The sequence below is a fragment of the Lygodium microphyllum genome, chromosome 14, assembly GCF_053477565.2.
Source record: "Lygodium microphyllum isolate KBCC chromosome 14, Lygodium_microphyllum_v1.1.10, whole genome shotgun sequence".
Lineage (NCBI taxonomy): Eukaryota > Viridiplantae > Streptophyta > Polypodiopsida > Schizaeales > Lygodiaceae > Lygodium > Lygodium microphyllum.
The window spans coordinates 17,241,215-17,255,516 of record NC_141148.1 but is presented as its reverse complement, the minus strand read 5'-3'; the positions used below and the strand labels follow the sequence as shown (position 1 = coordinate 17,255,516).

Genomic DNA, 14,302 nt, shown 5'->3' with positions numbered 1-14,302 from the left:
GGATAGATGGAGATTCACTTTCCTAAATGTTAGCTGCAAATGCATGCTCCTGAAATGAATCTGCTCTAAACCATGTTGAAAACATGGGTCCTCATTGCACTAAACCATACTCACATTAGTTACAATTATGGTGGAAAGAAATAAAACTCGGTCATAACTTACAAGACATGCAACTAAATTGAAATTAAGAGATGAACTAAGTGGAGATCGTGTTAATGACTAGAGAAAATAAAATGGATGAGCTCTTTGTCAAGATGGAAGTAGCAAGACTAATGCACTAGCTCGCATCTCTAGGTCTCATACAACTATGTTACAAAGTGAAGATCCACAAGCTCTTTTATAGGCCATTATAAGTTGCAAGGCAAGTTGCACAATGACATCACTGATGACTACATACATTATTCTCCCCTAACCAAGAGCTGGTTCTTGTGAGCTTGTTAGAACTTGGAAGGGTCTCTTTCAAATACACACAAAGCATGTAGCATTTCATTACAATTATGTTCATGAGCAAATGTCAGGTGGAAATATAGAGTTGTCTTGCATACCCACTGAAGACAACTTGGCAAATCTCTTCACAAAGACTCTTCCTCAAACAAAGTTTCAAGCTTTTCAGCAAGCCTTGAACTTGATCATGTTTGTTCCATGATCTATCAAACTTTTTATTGTCGTAGGTTACTATATCCACTTAGATGAACTTGTGCAACCATGACCTTATATCTCTTTTTCTTTTCTAGGATTTTGTTACTATGCCTAGATCAGTCCGGCCATTTCATGGAGAGAGGCTTGTAACCTATCTCATGCGCTACATGTTGATGCCCTTTGATCCATGATTGGTACAAAGAGTATGAGCTGGAGAAAGTGTTATACTCTAACAGATCCCAAAACATAGCTGATGGGCTATGAAGATGTCTAGCAGAAGCAACTGCAACTCTCAGCAGGCTAGATCAGTGCCGTACAAAGCAAAACTGTAGCAAATCTGTAAACGCAGCCAAGGAAGATGACATGGAAGCTAGGCAACACTATTAAACTGCAAAATGTAGGCTGCAACTGATGATGTGGCATGCCGGACAGCAAACACAGGTGCTGAAGATGACATGGCAGGCTGACAACAGGCTACACATTGTAAACGCAGGCTGAGACTGGTCATGCAGCAGGAAACGCAACCTGATCTAGAGAAGGTGGCTGATCAGCAGTTGCCAATCGATAGGGAGTGTTTAACGGTAGGTGCCAACTGAAAACAACTGTAGACAACAACTCAAACTGAGATATCTTCCACAGATAGGGTGTGGACAGCAAAGATAGGCACCAGCAATTTGCAAAACTTTTGGGCTAACTTGTGCATAGCCTATCTATCTATAGATGAGTGGATCCTCCTAAATTAGGGTTTGGCTTATGGGACACAGACACTCTCTAAAAACACATACCATTCAAGGAGACTTGGTAATAATTGAGTTTTGAGGCTATTTTAAAGAGCTAATCAGAATATAATGCATTTTTTAGCTCAAGGGAGTAGTCAAGGGGCTGATCAAAAGCGGACAGACCAGAAGAGGAGGTTTGGCATGACACAAAGGCTGCATTTTCAGCATCCAATTGTGAGCAAGAGGACATGTCTAGAGCGACCAAAGGCACATGCAAACAAAGAGATGTTTGCTGTTGTGTGTAGGAATAGCTCTCAAAGTGCAAAAAAGGTTGCACTTGAGCCTTTTGGAGCAAATTTAACTTTTTAGTGCTTTTGCTATAGGAATAGCTCTCAAAGTGCAAAAAAGGTTGCACTTGAGCCTTTTGGAGCAAATTTAACTTTTTAGTGCTTTTGCTAATAAATTTTCCTCAATGATCAGATGAAGTCCTAGCCATCTACATTTTTAGAGCCATAAGGGAACTAACCAGCACATGTGAGACTATTCAAGGCACAATAGAATGTCTTCTAAAGCGGACATTCATAGAATTCCATGCCATCATGGATTGCAAGGTCTTTGTCCTACCGGCTCTTCCCCAGGATCAAACACTCGATGGTGAGAACTACAACATCTAGAAAGTGATGATGGAGGCCATCTTGTAGTCTTAAAATCTAGTAGAGGTCATGACCAAAGCCGTTGATTGTCCGGTGGTCTAAGATTCATCCACCCTTTCTCAATCTAAGCAAGTGCGGTTGGAGAAGGCCCAAGCATATTGGGACAAGTTAAATGCTCACTTTCGCTTATTCATTTTTCTCTCTTACACGCCGGACATTATTGCTCATGTGAAGCATTTAACAAATACCCAACAAATATGGCCACACTTGGGGAACCTATATGACAAGAGAACCCCTATGAAGAGGGTTTCGTTGCAAATGCACACCCTGGATCTGAACAAGTCACATCAATGAAGGATCATATCAACAAACTCTAGCAATAATCTCACTGTTAAAAGGACCTACTCAAAGGACATAATGATGATTCTTCAATCACATCTACCACCTTGCTATAGTGATCTCTACTCTTCTTTGATCACTTCGGGGCGTGCCAACACCATCAAGTGGGAAGGGTTGGTTCCTATAGTTCTGGACCAAGAAGACAATTTTAAGGTCTAGAATCCTCCGAAGGGCACCTGTCACAAAAGTGGCAAGACAAGTCATTGGAAGAAAGGTTCCCTAGAAAAAGACAAGGAGGAGCACTGCTCCATTATCTACGTTTCTCCAGCTAAATGTGTTGGAGACACCCCTGTAGCTCATGAGTGGATCATGGATAGTGGCGCTTGCCACCACATCACTCCCTCCAAAGATAGAATTGATCATTTGCATTTATCATTAATGTCAAAAGATGACGTACCAACAAGACAGTAGGGTTGGCAGGGAGGAACATGGAGTGAACTCCGGAAAACATGGAGAAGAGAAAAGAAAAGAGAAGAAACTCTAATGAATGGAATGATGAAGTTCCGAATCATGGAGTGAATGTGATACAAGGGAACAAGGGTGCCGTAGCACAAGGAAGATGACAATGACAACCACGAACCACGAACCACAATGTCCTCTTGAAGGGGTGTGAGGGTAGTGGAGAGGCTAGAGAGAAGATGTGATGGACTGAATGAATCAGCCGTGAGGAATGAATGAGAGAGTGGCCTATAAATAGGCATAGTCAGTCTAGGATGGCGCCCCTTTTTAGGGCTACAAACCCTAAACGCAAAACGCAGAAACACAAAAACGCAAACTGCGAGTGAAGGGTGAAGGATTTCTCAACACCCCCTCTCACGCCCAAAAAGGGAAACAAGAGAAGAGTGAGGTGGAGATGCAATGCTACATGCTGAAGAATGCTCATGCAGCAGGTGCCACTTGGACAATGTCCCTCGTGGGGAAATTGTTCACTTGCCCAAGCGCCCTAATACAAAGATGATGAAAACATGCAATGCATAGGAGGAATGTCGAACTTTGTGTGATGCCGAGAACCATAAGGATATGCCCGTACTCAATCTCGAGAGGTGGCTCCATGCTGACCAAGTAACCAAGGCAAGAAGATGTAGAGAACCCCTAAGATCCAAGATTTCCACTGGAAAGGGGACCTGCAGTAAAGAACAGTAGACAAAGTGAACTGGAGAACCCGAAACTCAACCTTGGGAGAGAAGCCACTAGCTCCGTGCATCCATGCTGGAAAGAATACGAAGGCCTCGTCACCAAGTCGCGGCTGAACCTCCGAGGTCCCGATCTAGGTGGTACTTGAAGATCCTGGGTATCAGTAGAAGAGATGACTGGTCAAAGACAGCCACCCCAAGAAAGTAGAGGATGGGTGAAGAACTTCATGTGGAGTAGGATCCCCCTCTGAGGTGGAAGGTGAAGGGGCCCCCGCCGAAGTCGAAGAAGAAGTAGATGCCCCTCTGAGAGCAAAGAAATAACATCCCCCTCGGAATCCCCCTCTGAAGTAGATAGGGAATTCAAAAACTCATGGATCACGGACTCCGAAATGTTTGATGACAAAGAAAGTGCTGCAGGTCATGCCAAAGAAGATACCTGGGGTGCCGAAGAGAAAGCCAACAAGCACCCAGAAGTGGCCTCTCGAACCTGAGTGGAAAAGGGTGGGGAAAAAGAGTGGGGCTCAGAATGAGCAAGAGGTGGACAACGGTCGCTATCTCTCAATGGAGTAGATTGGATAGCCGAAGAAGAGGAAGGAGTCGAGCAGCCACTGTCTCTCGAAGGAGCAGACTGACGAGGAGACGGTATCAAACAATCAATAACTCTCGATGGAGCGGACAGCAGATCCATAGGTCGTGGTACCTGAAAATAAGTGGAAGAAGACTGCCGTTGGCATTGCGACTATCTCCAGGAGGTTGTAGCACCAATCGATCCTCCATGTGCTCGAAAGGACTTAGTGTGCATTGGATGTGTCTTATTGCCTTGAGCATAGTACTCTGATAGCCGATGTAAAATGATCTTTGTGGCCCAGAAAGGAGGTGGCACAAGGATTGCCTAGTGGCAAACGCATATACTCCGGAGGGGTGGGGAGCAAAGGTCGAAGTCGGCAAGCATCGGTGGTGTGTCCAGTGATGCCACAGTAGGAGCACCTAGTAGTCTGAACATCTGTTGGTAAAGAAGCCATGGATACCAGTGTGCCTTGCTGAAGAAGGAAGAGGTCAGCCACCATGAACCACGAACCGCAATATCCACCTCAAGGGGTGTGAGGGCAATGTGAAGCACGAACCGCAATGTCCGCCTCAAGGAGTGGGAGGGTAGTGGAAGGGCTTGAAGTGAGCTGCTAGTGGGAGGAGGATGTGACCAATAGTAAGAGGTTACAACAAGTAGAAAAACGCAGATGAGGAGAGAGAAAGACTAAAAACGCAGGCAAGATAGCCTGCAATAGAGAGAAAGACTAAAAACGTAGGCAGCAAGTGAGAGAAAGACTAAAAACGCAGGCAGGACAACCTGCAAGAGAGAGAAAGACTAAAAACACATGCAACACGAATGTGATGACGTGGCAGGCTGTACGACAGCAAGTCTATACAGGAACAGCAGTCGCCTGGGTGGAATCAGCTCCAAACTACATAAAGAGGGCTGGAAATACAGCCTGTAGGAGAGAGAAAGACTAAAAACGAATGCAGCAGGACTGTGATGACGTGGCAGGCTGTACGACAACAAGCCTACGCAGGAACAGTAGTCGCCTGGTTGGAATCAGCTCCAAACTGCGTGAAGAGGGCTGGAAATCAGGCATCGACTGATGGAGACAGCAATGGACAGCTTCGGCTGAGATGTCCTCCACAAACAGGGTGTGGGCAACAAGCTGAAACACCTGAAATCCGCAAAAATGAGATTTTGATGCAGCGGAAGAAGAAGAGAAGTGGATGTCGAACGCGCCACCGGTCTTTGCCTTCACTGGAGTGGAGGATCTTCGCTGCTAGGTGAGCAAATCTAGCTCTGATACCATGTCAAAAGATGACATACCAGCGAGACAATAGGGTTGGCGGGGAGAAAGTGAACTCGGTGAACATGGAGAAGAGAAAAAAAGAGAGAATAAACTCTAATGAATGGAATGATGAAGTTCCGAATCATGGAGTGAATGTGATACAAGGGAACAAGGGTGCCGTAGCACAAGGAAGATGACGATGACAGCCACGAACCACGAACCGTTGGACTGACAAGCCACAGCTCAGCTGGTTTGGGTTCGAACAGGAGCGTATGAGTATGACTGCTAGAGAGAGTATGCAGAGTGAAAGTACGAGAAGATAAGAGTGTACCAACAATGTGTTGGTACACAAAGAATAAAATGTATTTATACTTAGGGCACGTAAAGGGTGCGTTCACATATACAATGTGCGTATACTATATACACGGAGGTTACCGGGCCTTTATATCCCAACAACCTCCCACTTACAAGTCCGATATGAACCTCTAGCTAACCAACTCCCACTAGTCGAATGCAACGCTCGTGTTGAGCTCTGCTTAGACTTTTAGTGAGAACATCTGCAAGGTTATCTTATGTTTTAATCTTGGTCAATGTGATTTGACCATCTTCCAAAATCTGTCTGATGAAGTGATATCGCATATCTATATGCTTTGTGCGTGAATGATACATGGCATTCTTAGCCAGATACATTGCACTCTGGCTATCACATCCCAAAACTGCAATACCCATAGACATGCCGAGATCATGCAAGTCTGCTCAACCATATAGCTTCCTTAGAAGCTTCAGTAGCTGATATGTATTCAGCTTCAGTGGTACTCAGTGCAACAATGTTTTGCAACCTGGAACACCAAGAAACAACTCTACCAGCAACTATAAAGACATACCCGCTGGTGGACCTACGAGTGTCCAAGTCACCTACCATGTCTGCATCACAATAACCCTGCAAACTAAGTGCACCTTGCCCATAGCAAATACTTTTTCTTTGTGTACCCTTAAGGTATCGAAGAATACACTTGACAGCCTCCCAATGTGCTTTGCGAGGATTTGACATAAACCTACTAACAACTCCCACTACATGAGCAATGTCTGGACGAGTAGCAACCATAGCATACATAAGAGAGCCACAAGCTGATGCATAAGGAACTCCCTTCATAGCATTTGCTTCCACGTCATCTATCGGGCTGTTAGCTTTGCTAAGCTTGAGATAAGGAGGTAAAGGTACCACAAAAGGCTTAGCTTCAGCCATGTTAAACCTGTCCAGTACCTTTCCAATTTACTTTTCTTGAGATAAAAACAGTAATTTCTGCATTCTATCTCTACGAATCCTCATGCCCAAAATATGATCTGCATTCCCCAAATCTTTCATGAAGAAAGCTGATTTCAGCTGATTTTTTAGAGCATCCAAGCTAGTCTTTCTTTTCCCAGCTAGTAACATATCATCCACATACAAAACAAGTATTATGGGGCTGCCATCTATATCATTTTTCACGTACAAGCAATGATCTGCATGGCTGCGTGTAAACTCATAAGATAGCATAAAAGTATCAAATTTTTTATACCATTGCCGTGGTGCTTGCTTCAACCCATACAGGCTGCGTTTTAGCTTACACACCATCTGTTCTTTTCCAGGAACTACAAAGCCCTCGGGCTATTTCATGTAGATTTCCTCATCAATGTCACCATGCAAGAAAGCTGTTTTTACATCCATTTGATACAGCTCTAAATCCAAAACAGCAGTAAGAGCAAAAAGCACATGTAAAGTGGTCATCTTCACAACAGGTGAAAAGACCTCTTGGAAGTCAATTCCTTCCTTTTGTGCATAACCTTTGGCAACAAGCCTTGCCTTGTACTTGGGTTTCCCATCAACTTTCTTGACTTTGTACACCCATTTGTTTGGAAGTGGCTTCCTTCCCTTTGGTAATGACACAAGATCCCAAAGTATCATTTGCATATAGAGATTTAATCTCTTCTTGCATAGCTAGCTCCCACTTACTGTTGAACTCACATGACTTGGCCTCTTTGTATGTAAGAGGCTCACCCTCATCTATAAGCATCACATAATGCAAGGAGGGGTCAAACCTATATGGTTTCCTTCTTACGCGTGTAGACCTGCGTACCCAATGATCAACATTGTCAGGAATTGGGTCTACATCAGGAGGTATATTATTTTCAGCATTCATTTGCTACTGTAAACCATTTTCAGCATGCTATTCATGCTGTACAGCACCTTCATTTTCATTTCCAGCACCTGCATTTTCATAATCAGCAAGCCTATCTTGCTGTCCATGACCTCCTTGTGCTTCTATTTGCTGCTATCATCATCTGGCTCAAAAGTAACCGGCTGATCATCAGTTTCAGCCTGTGGCACAACACCTTGAGGCTCATTTTTTGAAGTTATGGGTGGCTGTAAACTCTGAAATTTCACCTTTTTCAGATCTTCATTAGAGGCTAAAGAGCCTTTCAGCAATTTTGCATCATTAAACACAACATTATGGCTGCGAATAATTTTATTGGACTAAGGTAACCACACTCTGTAGCCAAATTCACCCTCATCACCATAGCCCATGAAAATGCCTTTGGTGGATTTTGGGTCAAGTTTGTTCCTCAGCTCATCCCTAACATGTACAAAAGCATCACAGCCAAATATACATAGATGGTCATATGAGGCTGATTTGCAAGACCAAACCTCCTCAGGGATGCCATTATTTAAGGACATATTTGGAGAGCGGTTTCAAATGTGAACTGCGGTTTTGAGTGCCTCTCCCCAAAATGCATGAGGGAGATTGACAGTGGACAGCATGCACGGCACTCTTTCACATAAAGTCCTGTTATATCTTTCAACCACCCCATTTGAAGAAGAACTGTAAGGGGCTGTAAGCTCCCTCTTAATACCATGTAAGTCACAAAATGACTTAAATTCAATCGATGTGAACTCACCCCCATTATCAGTTCTCAAGCATTTCAGCTTTCTATCTATCTGAGTGGTCGCAAATGCATGAAAAGTTTTAAAAACAGCAAACACTTCACTTTTCTTTTTCAGCAAGTACACCCAAATCTTCTTGGAACAATCATCAATAAAGGAGACAAGATATGCAGCACCACTCAATGATTTCACGGGCATACTACATACATCGAAATGCACTAAGTCCAAGACATTGGACTTACGAGAGACACCAGAGTAAAAGGAATTTTTTATTTGCTTTCCAAACTGACACTCATTACAAAAATCAAGTTTAGAGCATTTTCCATCAACCCTCTTCAAAGAGGTAAGAACATCAAGTCCTTTTTGGCTCATATGGCCTAATCTCTTATGCCATAACTCCAAGTGGCTGCAAATTTCAGCAACTGCAAGAAACTTGCCATTCAAGGCTTTACGATGCAAACAATATAATGTGCCCTTCTTGGTTCCTTTTGCAATCAGCATGGAACCCTTTTTTACTTTCCACAAACCACCACCAAACAGTGTGGTGTAGCCATGCAAGTCAAGCTAACCAACAGATAGTAAACTCTTTTTAATGCCAGGCACATATCTGACATCTTTCAACACAAGTTCTTGACCATTGTCTAAAGACAAGTGTATGGTGCCAATCCCATCAATACTGCAAGCATGGTTATTTCCAAGGTACACCTTTCCATAACTGCCTGCATTAAACATAGCAAAACACTCCAAGCAAGGAGTTACATGGAAAGAGGTACCAGAGTCTACAATCCAAGTCTGAGTGACACCATCATCAACTGACAAGGGTGCATCAATCACATCAGCCTTGGTAATCTGCATATCCTGCATGTGACATACAAGGGCATCATAATCAACTGCACATAATACATCAGCCTCTGTATCTGAAAGCTCCTCTATGACCGCACTAGAGGCCACATTGGGCTTTTCTTTGCCTTTGGATATCTCCAATGCATCTGTCTTTTCTTCCTTCTTCTTTTTATCTCCTGCATTCTTCTCTCCCTTGTTCCTACTTGTAGTACCTGCAGTTAGGTTTCTTGTGGCCCTTCCGAGCAAATGATAGCAAGTGATGTCACTATTATCCTTTCCTTTACTCTTGCTCCTGTTTCTTTGCCCTGCATATGCAATAGGTGTGGTGATCTCATAAGTAGTTTTCAGCTTCTCCAATATTGCATAACCTGTGTCTAAACCCTTAATGTCTGTCAGAATGTCATCAGTGACACCCATCTTTATGTAACCCACAGCCTTTTTATTCACTCTAGCCCAATCCGCATCAGACATTAGTGCGGGTTTATCTTCCTGCAAAGTATCCTCACAATCCTTCAGGAACAAAATGCCCTGCATACGGTCTTTCCAAAGGTCAAATCCATGACCATCAAACCGTTTAATCTCCATCAAACTCTTGATGCTGAACTGGAAGAAGTTGCAGCCATTTTATCACGAACACAAGAGTAAATGCACTAATCTGCGGAAGCACAAGCTGAACCAGCAAAATACCCTGCTGTTTTTCCTCAACCAGAAATAAATCTCTGCTGTTTATACATTAACCAGCCACTGCATGGGCAAAAATGCAAAAATGCAAAAATGTAAAAATTTACGAAATTTTGCGCAAATCCCCAAAATTTCAAGTCCAAAATTGCATGAATGTCAGTCAATCTGACCCAACTGAGTAAAGCTTTGCCAATACATGAAAAACCCCAAATTTCTGGGATCCAATGTTAGGAAATTTTATCCAAGAAATGCAAAATTTCGACAAAATTTGCAAAATCCCCAATTTAATTGAGGTCACCACACGCAATGTCTCCAATTTCTGACTCAAAAGTCACTGACATGCATGAATGATGCTAAATCTGGGAAAAGCCCCAAATTCTGTGGCCCGATTTGCACAGATTTTGAAACTCTGGCTCTAGTGTGTGAACACCCGCCAAGGCTAATGAGGGGATTAAAGAAAATTGATTTTATTTTTTTTTTAAACGACGGAACTAACCAGGGGGTCTGTTGACCCCCGTCGTGTCACGTCGCTCGTCACGTGAAGTTGCTTGCACGTCCTGACGCCTGCCCGCCGAAACTGCCCGCGAAAGACGTCCCGTCTGACCCACACGCCACGTCTAATTGACGCCTAAAAAAGGCCCGCTGGAACTGCTCGCCTCGTCACGTCTAACCAACGCATCACGTACTGCCCGCTAAAACTGCCCGGAAAAGGCGTCACGTCTGACCTACGCGCCACGATCTTGAAAACGTGCAGATTCTTATGAGCTCTGATACCAGTTGTTGGATTGACGGGCCACAGCTCAGCTAGTTTGGGTTCAAAGAGAAGCGTATGAGTATGACTGCTAGAGAGAGTGTGTGTAGAGTGACAATACGAGAAGATAAGAGTGTACCAACAATGTGTTGGTACATAAAGAATAAAATGTATTTATACTTAGGGCACGTAAAGGGTGCATTCACATGTACAATGTGCGTATACTATATACACGGAGGTTACCGAGCCTTTATATCCCAACACGAACCGCAATGTCCTCCTGAAGCGGTGTGAGGGTAGTGGAGAGGCTGGAGAGAAGAGGTGACGGACTGAATGAATCAGCCGTGAGGAATGAATGAGAGAGTGGCCTATAAATAGGCATAGTCAGTCTAGGATGGTGCCCCTTTTTGGGGCTGCAAACCCTAAACACAAAACACAAAAACGCAAACTATGAGTGAAGGGTGAAGGGTTTCTCAACAATTAGGTCATGTCAACATTGAAGAGTGCTCTTCCATCCCTATTCACCACATTGGTGAGATTCAAATCATCCCCAATGGTAGAGGTAGAGCCTTTACATCAAATGTCTTACATATTCAAAGTCTTAAGTCTTGGCTACCATTTGCTTTCAATGAGCAAGATGTGCTACTCAGGCCTCACTGTGGAGTTCAATGCTAAGTCCTTCCAGATTCTAGATGGCTGAACATGGGAGGTGACGTGCCATGGGAGGAAGGAATCTCGTGTTTATAAGCTTTGGAACACGACAGCTCTTACCTCCTATCTTCTTACTTCTCAATCTCAAACTGAGCTATGATATGCTTAGCTTAGGCACCTCAACCACAAGTACATTTGAAAGGCCGCTTGTGCACTGATATTTCATGGCTTATTGGATATTGGGTGAGCCATACCCCTTGCGTGTCTTGTGTCAAAGGCAAACAACGGCATGATGCGATCCCAAACAAGGCCTCTCAATGGGCCAAGATCCCCCTTGGAGCTTGCTTTCACTGATTTATGTATAGACTAATGAGATAGAAGTGCCGTAAGGCATCAAATATTTCATGTTGATCATGGATGACTATAGCAGGATGACTTGGGCATATATTTTGCAAGTTAAGCCACAAGCCTTCTCAAAATTTTCGAGACTGGCTAATTTTCAAGGAGGCTCGACAAGAATGATAAAGCCAAGAAATTCACCTTCAACAAAATGGCTCACCTTTGTACAAAGCAAGGGATTGGAAAAATATCCTTTTGAAAGATATATGTGAACCATTAATTTGTAACTAAGCCTATATGTCATCTTTTTTTAAATTTAAGTATTATATGATGCATATAGTTCAACTATAATAAATACATGTGAAATACACTTGGAAGAAAAGATCTAATCGGGTCCTCTTATAAAGGGGCCAATACGGTGAGGTACCCACTCCAATTTGATGGCAATTTTGCGAAAAATGATACAACTCTTTTAGCCAACTAAAGCTATGACACAAATATTTTTCATATTACATATAAGCTTAATGTTTCATATTACATAAAAGCTTAGTTCAAGTAAAACAATTGAGCCATCTAAATTTTTACATATTTTGGAATTTGTAAAACCTTAAAACAATGTATCCATGAGTGTCATTCGACTAGTCCCACCCTTCATTTATAACTAGGTCTACTTGATAAAAAATATCAAAATGCCCTAAAGTTTTTCCTACTCGTTTATAACTAGGTCTACTTAATGCCCTAAAGTTTTTCCCTACAATATATATAATGGGAGAAGTTTTTTGGAAGCCTATACATGATTTGAGTGGAAGCATTTGCTTGACTCAATTGGACAAAAAAGATTAATGGGGGCTGTACTTAATTGGCCCGTTTACCCTATAATTTTGCCTTAGGAATTCAGTTTCGACAAGAGGAGGAGGGATTGAGTACCGCAGAACGAGCTGTTCCGAACCCTTTCTTCGCACTGAATTCTGTACAAATGGAAGCGAAACGAGTGTGTCATCACAACAATCCCCGAAGGAAGGAAAGCTCTTTGGGTGAGAACTGACTTGAGGAACAAAAGGGAGTAACAGGATGCCATTGATGAGGCAGATTGCGTGTTCCATCCATCGAGAGGCGTGCGAAGCCCTTGCCCTGCAGAAGCGAGAGTCCGTGGGACGATGGTGTGCGTGCTTTTTCAATGCTCGAGCGTCGAGGAGCCCGTCAGAAAACGGGGCAAGAAGTGCTACACTTTTTTAAAGGTCCGGGGCTGGTGGTTTACCTTCAAGTGATGCGTGCTTCACATTCGACATCCCTTCCCAAGGCTGTGAACACACCTAGTGACGCCTAACCAACCACCATTCGAAGCATGGGCTACTGGCCGGGGGAAGGCACATTTTGCAAAAAATAAGAATTAACAAAAATATAATTTCTTCGATTGGTTCTCTCCCATATGTAAAAGACTATAAACGTCCAACCCCTAAATAAGTACTTTGATAGGTTAAAATTTATATATAAAGTGGGTGTCCATCATTTGGTATGTAGCCAACTTAAGAAGGATAACCCAATACGACAAGATCCTCATTATCTAGCTTACCAACCATCAAGTAGTATACTGAAACCACCACTTCTTATACTTGATTTTGTTGCAACTGATATTTGTCCCTAACACCCTCAAACACAAACCTAATTCTGAGCTCCCAAAGCTTATAGAGCGCAAAAATTCCAAGTGTATGAAGGCATATCAACCTAGCTATGCTTGCTCTAACTTTATCTCCAAAAATGCATAGATCCAAGCAAACCTTATCAAAATCAAAGATCCCAACAAAGACAAAGAAGCTCCTCCAAACATATTTGGCCAAACACCCATTCCAAAATGCATGCCTCATAGTCTCTATCCCTCCACATTTACATTTTCATTATCTAAGCCTTCGCTAATTCAACATGGTAGTAGTCATGAGAACACCTATGATGTCTCTCCACGCAAACACCCTATTTAACATGTCTTTGTGTCAGGTAATATAAGTACTTGTCAAAAGTCAATAGATAAAATTCGATCCAGCTTTAGCTAGGTTTGTTTAATTAATTGTTCTATCACATATAGAGTTGGGATCAGGGTGAAGAGAGATGTTTTCAATGGGGATTTAACGTTTCCATCGATTACTCAAAGGGTTTTTAACATGATGTAGTATGAGTCATTTATTCTCATAATGAAGCTAGGTGTTATCTAATTGACCTATACAAAGTTGGGACCATGATGAAGAGCGATGTTTTCAATGGGACCTATGTCATTTAGCTCCAACACAAAAAGTTGGATATTTAAACATCACAAATAAAATTTGACACAACTTTAGCTAGGTATTATTTTACTAACTCCTCTAGCCTATACAAAGCTAGGACCGTGGTGAATAGGTAATGGAATCGATGAACCAATAGCACGTATTGTGCATATTTTAATGTCTTGACTTTATGAGTTTGAGCATATGTGATCTTGTTTCATAACCACAAAATTCATAGAAAACTTGATTCTTGCAATTATGACCTGAGTACTCCCAATGGGCAAATATTCAATCCATCAATGACGATCAAATTGAAATGTACTTCCTCAATCAAAGGGTTTCCCCAAACCCTAATAACTTCTTGATTGACAATACTAATTCATGATCTAGCATCAATAATCCCTCTTATTATAGAGTCTTCCATGGCCTACACAAGGAATATGATGTGATGCTTAGCTCCTTCCCAAAATGTATTCACACACTTAGGGCTCTA

General features: G+C 42.5%; 1 protein-coding gene across 5 annotated transcripts in view; it reads right to left on the bottom strand.

Annotated features, from left to right (window-relative positions):
* LOC148025369 (methyltransferase) overlaps positions 1-12,872 on the bottom strand; it is a 97,583-nt gene extending 84,711 nt beyond the window's left edge. For 2 of the 5 annotated variants that reach the window (XM_087692433.1, XM_087692434.1), the window contains exons 1-2: positions 12,601-12,870; positions 12,482-12,522 (exon numbers count right to left, since the gene is read on the bottom strand). In XM_087692433.1, coding sequence (XP_087548559.1) covers positions 12,482-12,522; positions 12,601-12,661 — 102 coding nt within the window. In that variant the 5' untranslated portion in view covers positions 12,662-12,870. Of the gene's footprint in view, positions 1-12,481; positions 12,523-12,600 lie in introns of all 5 variants that reach the window. The other 3 variants (XR_015693061.1, XM_087692431.1, XM_087692432.1) reach the window with 3 other exon arrangements.
* Positions 12,873-14,302: the final 1,430 nt, after the last annotated feature.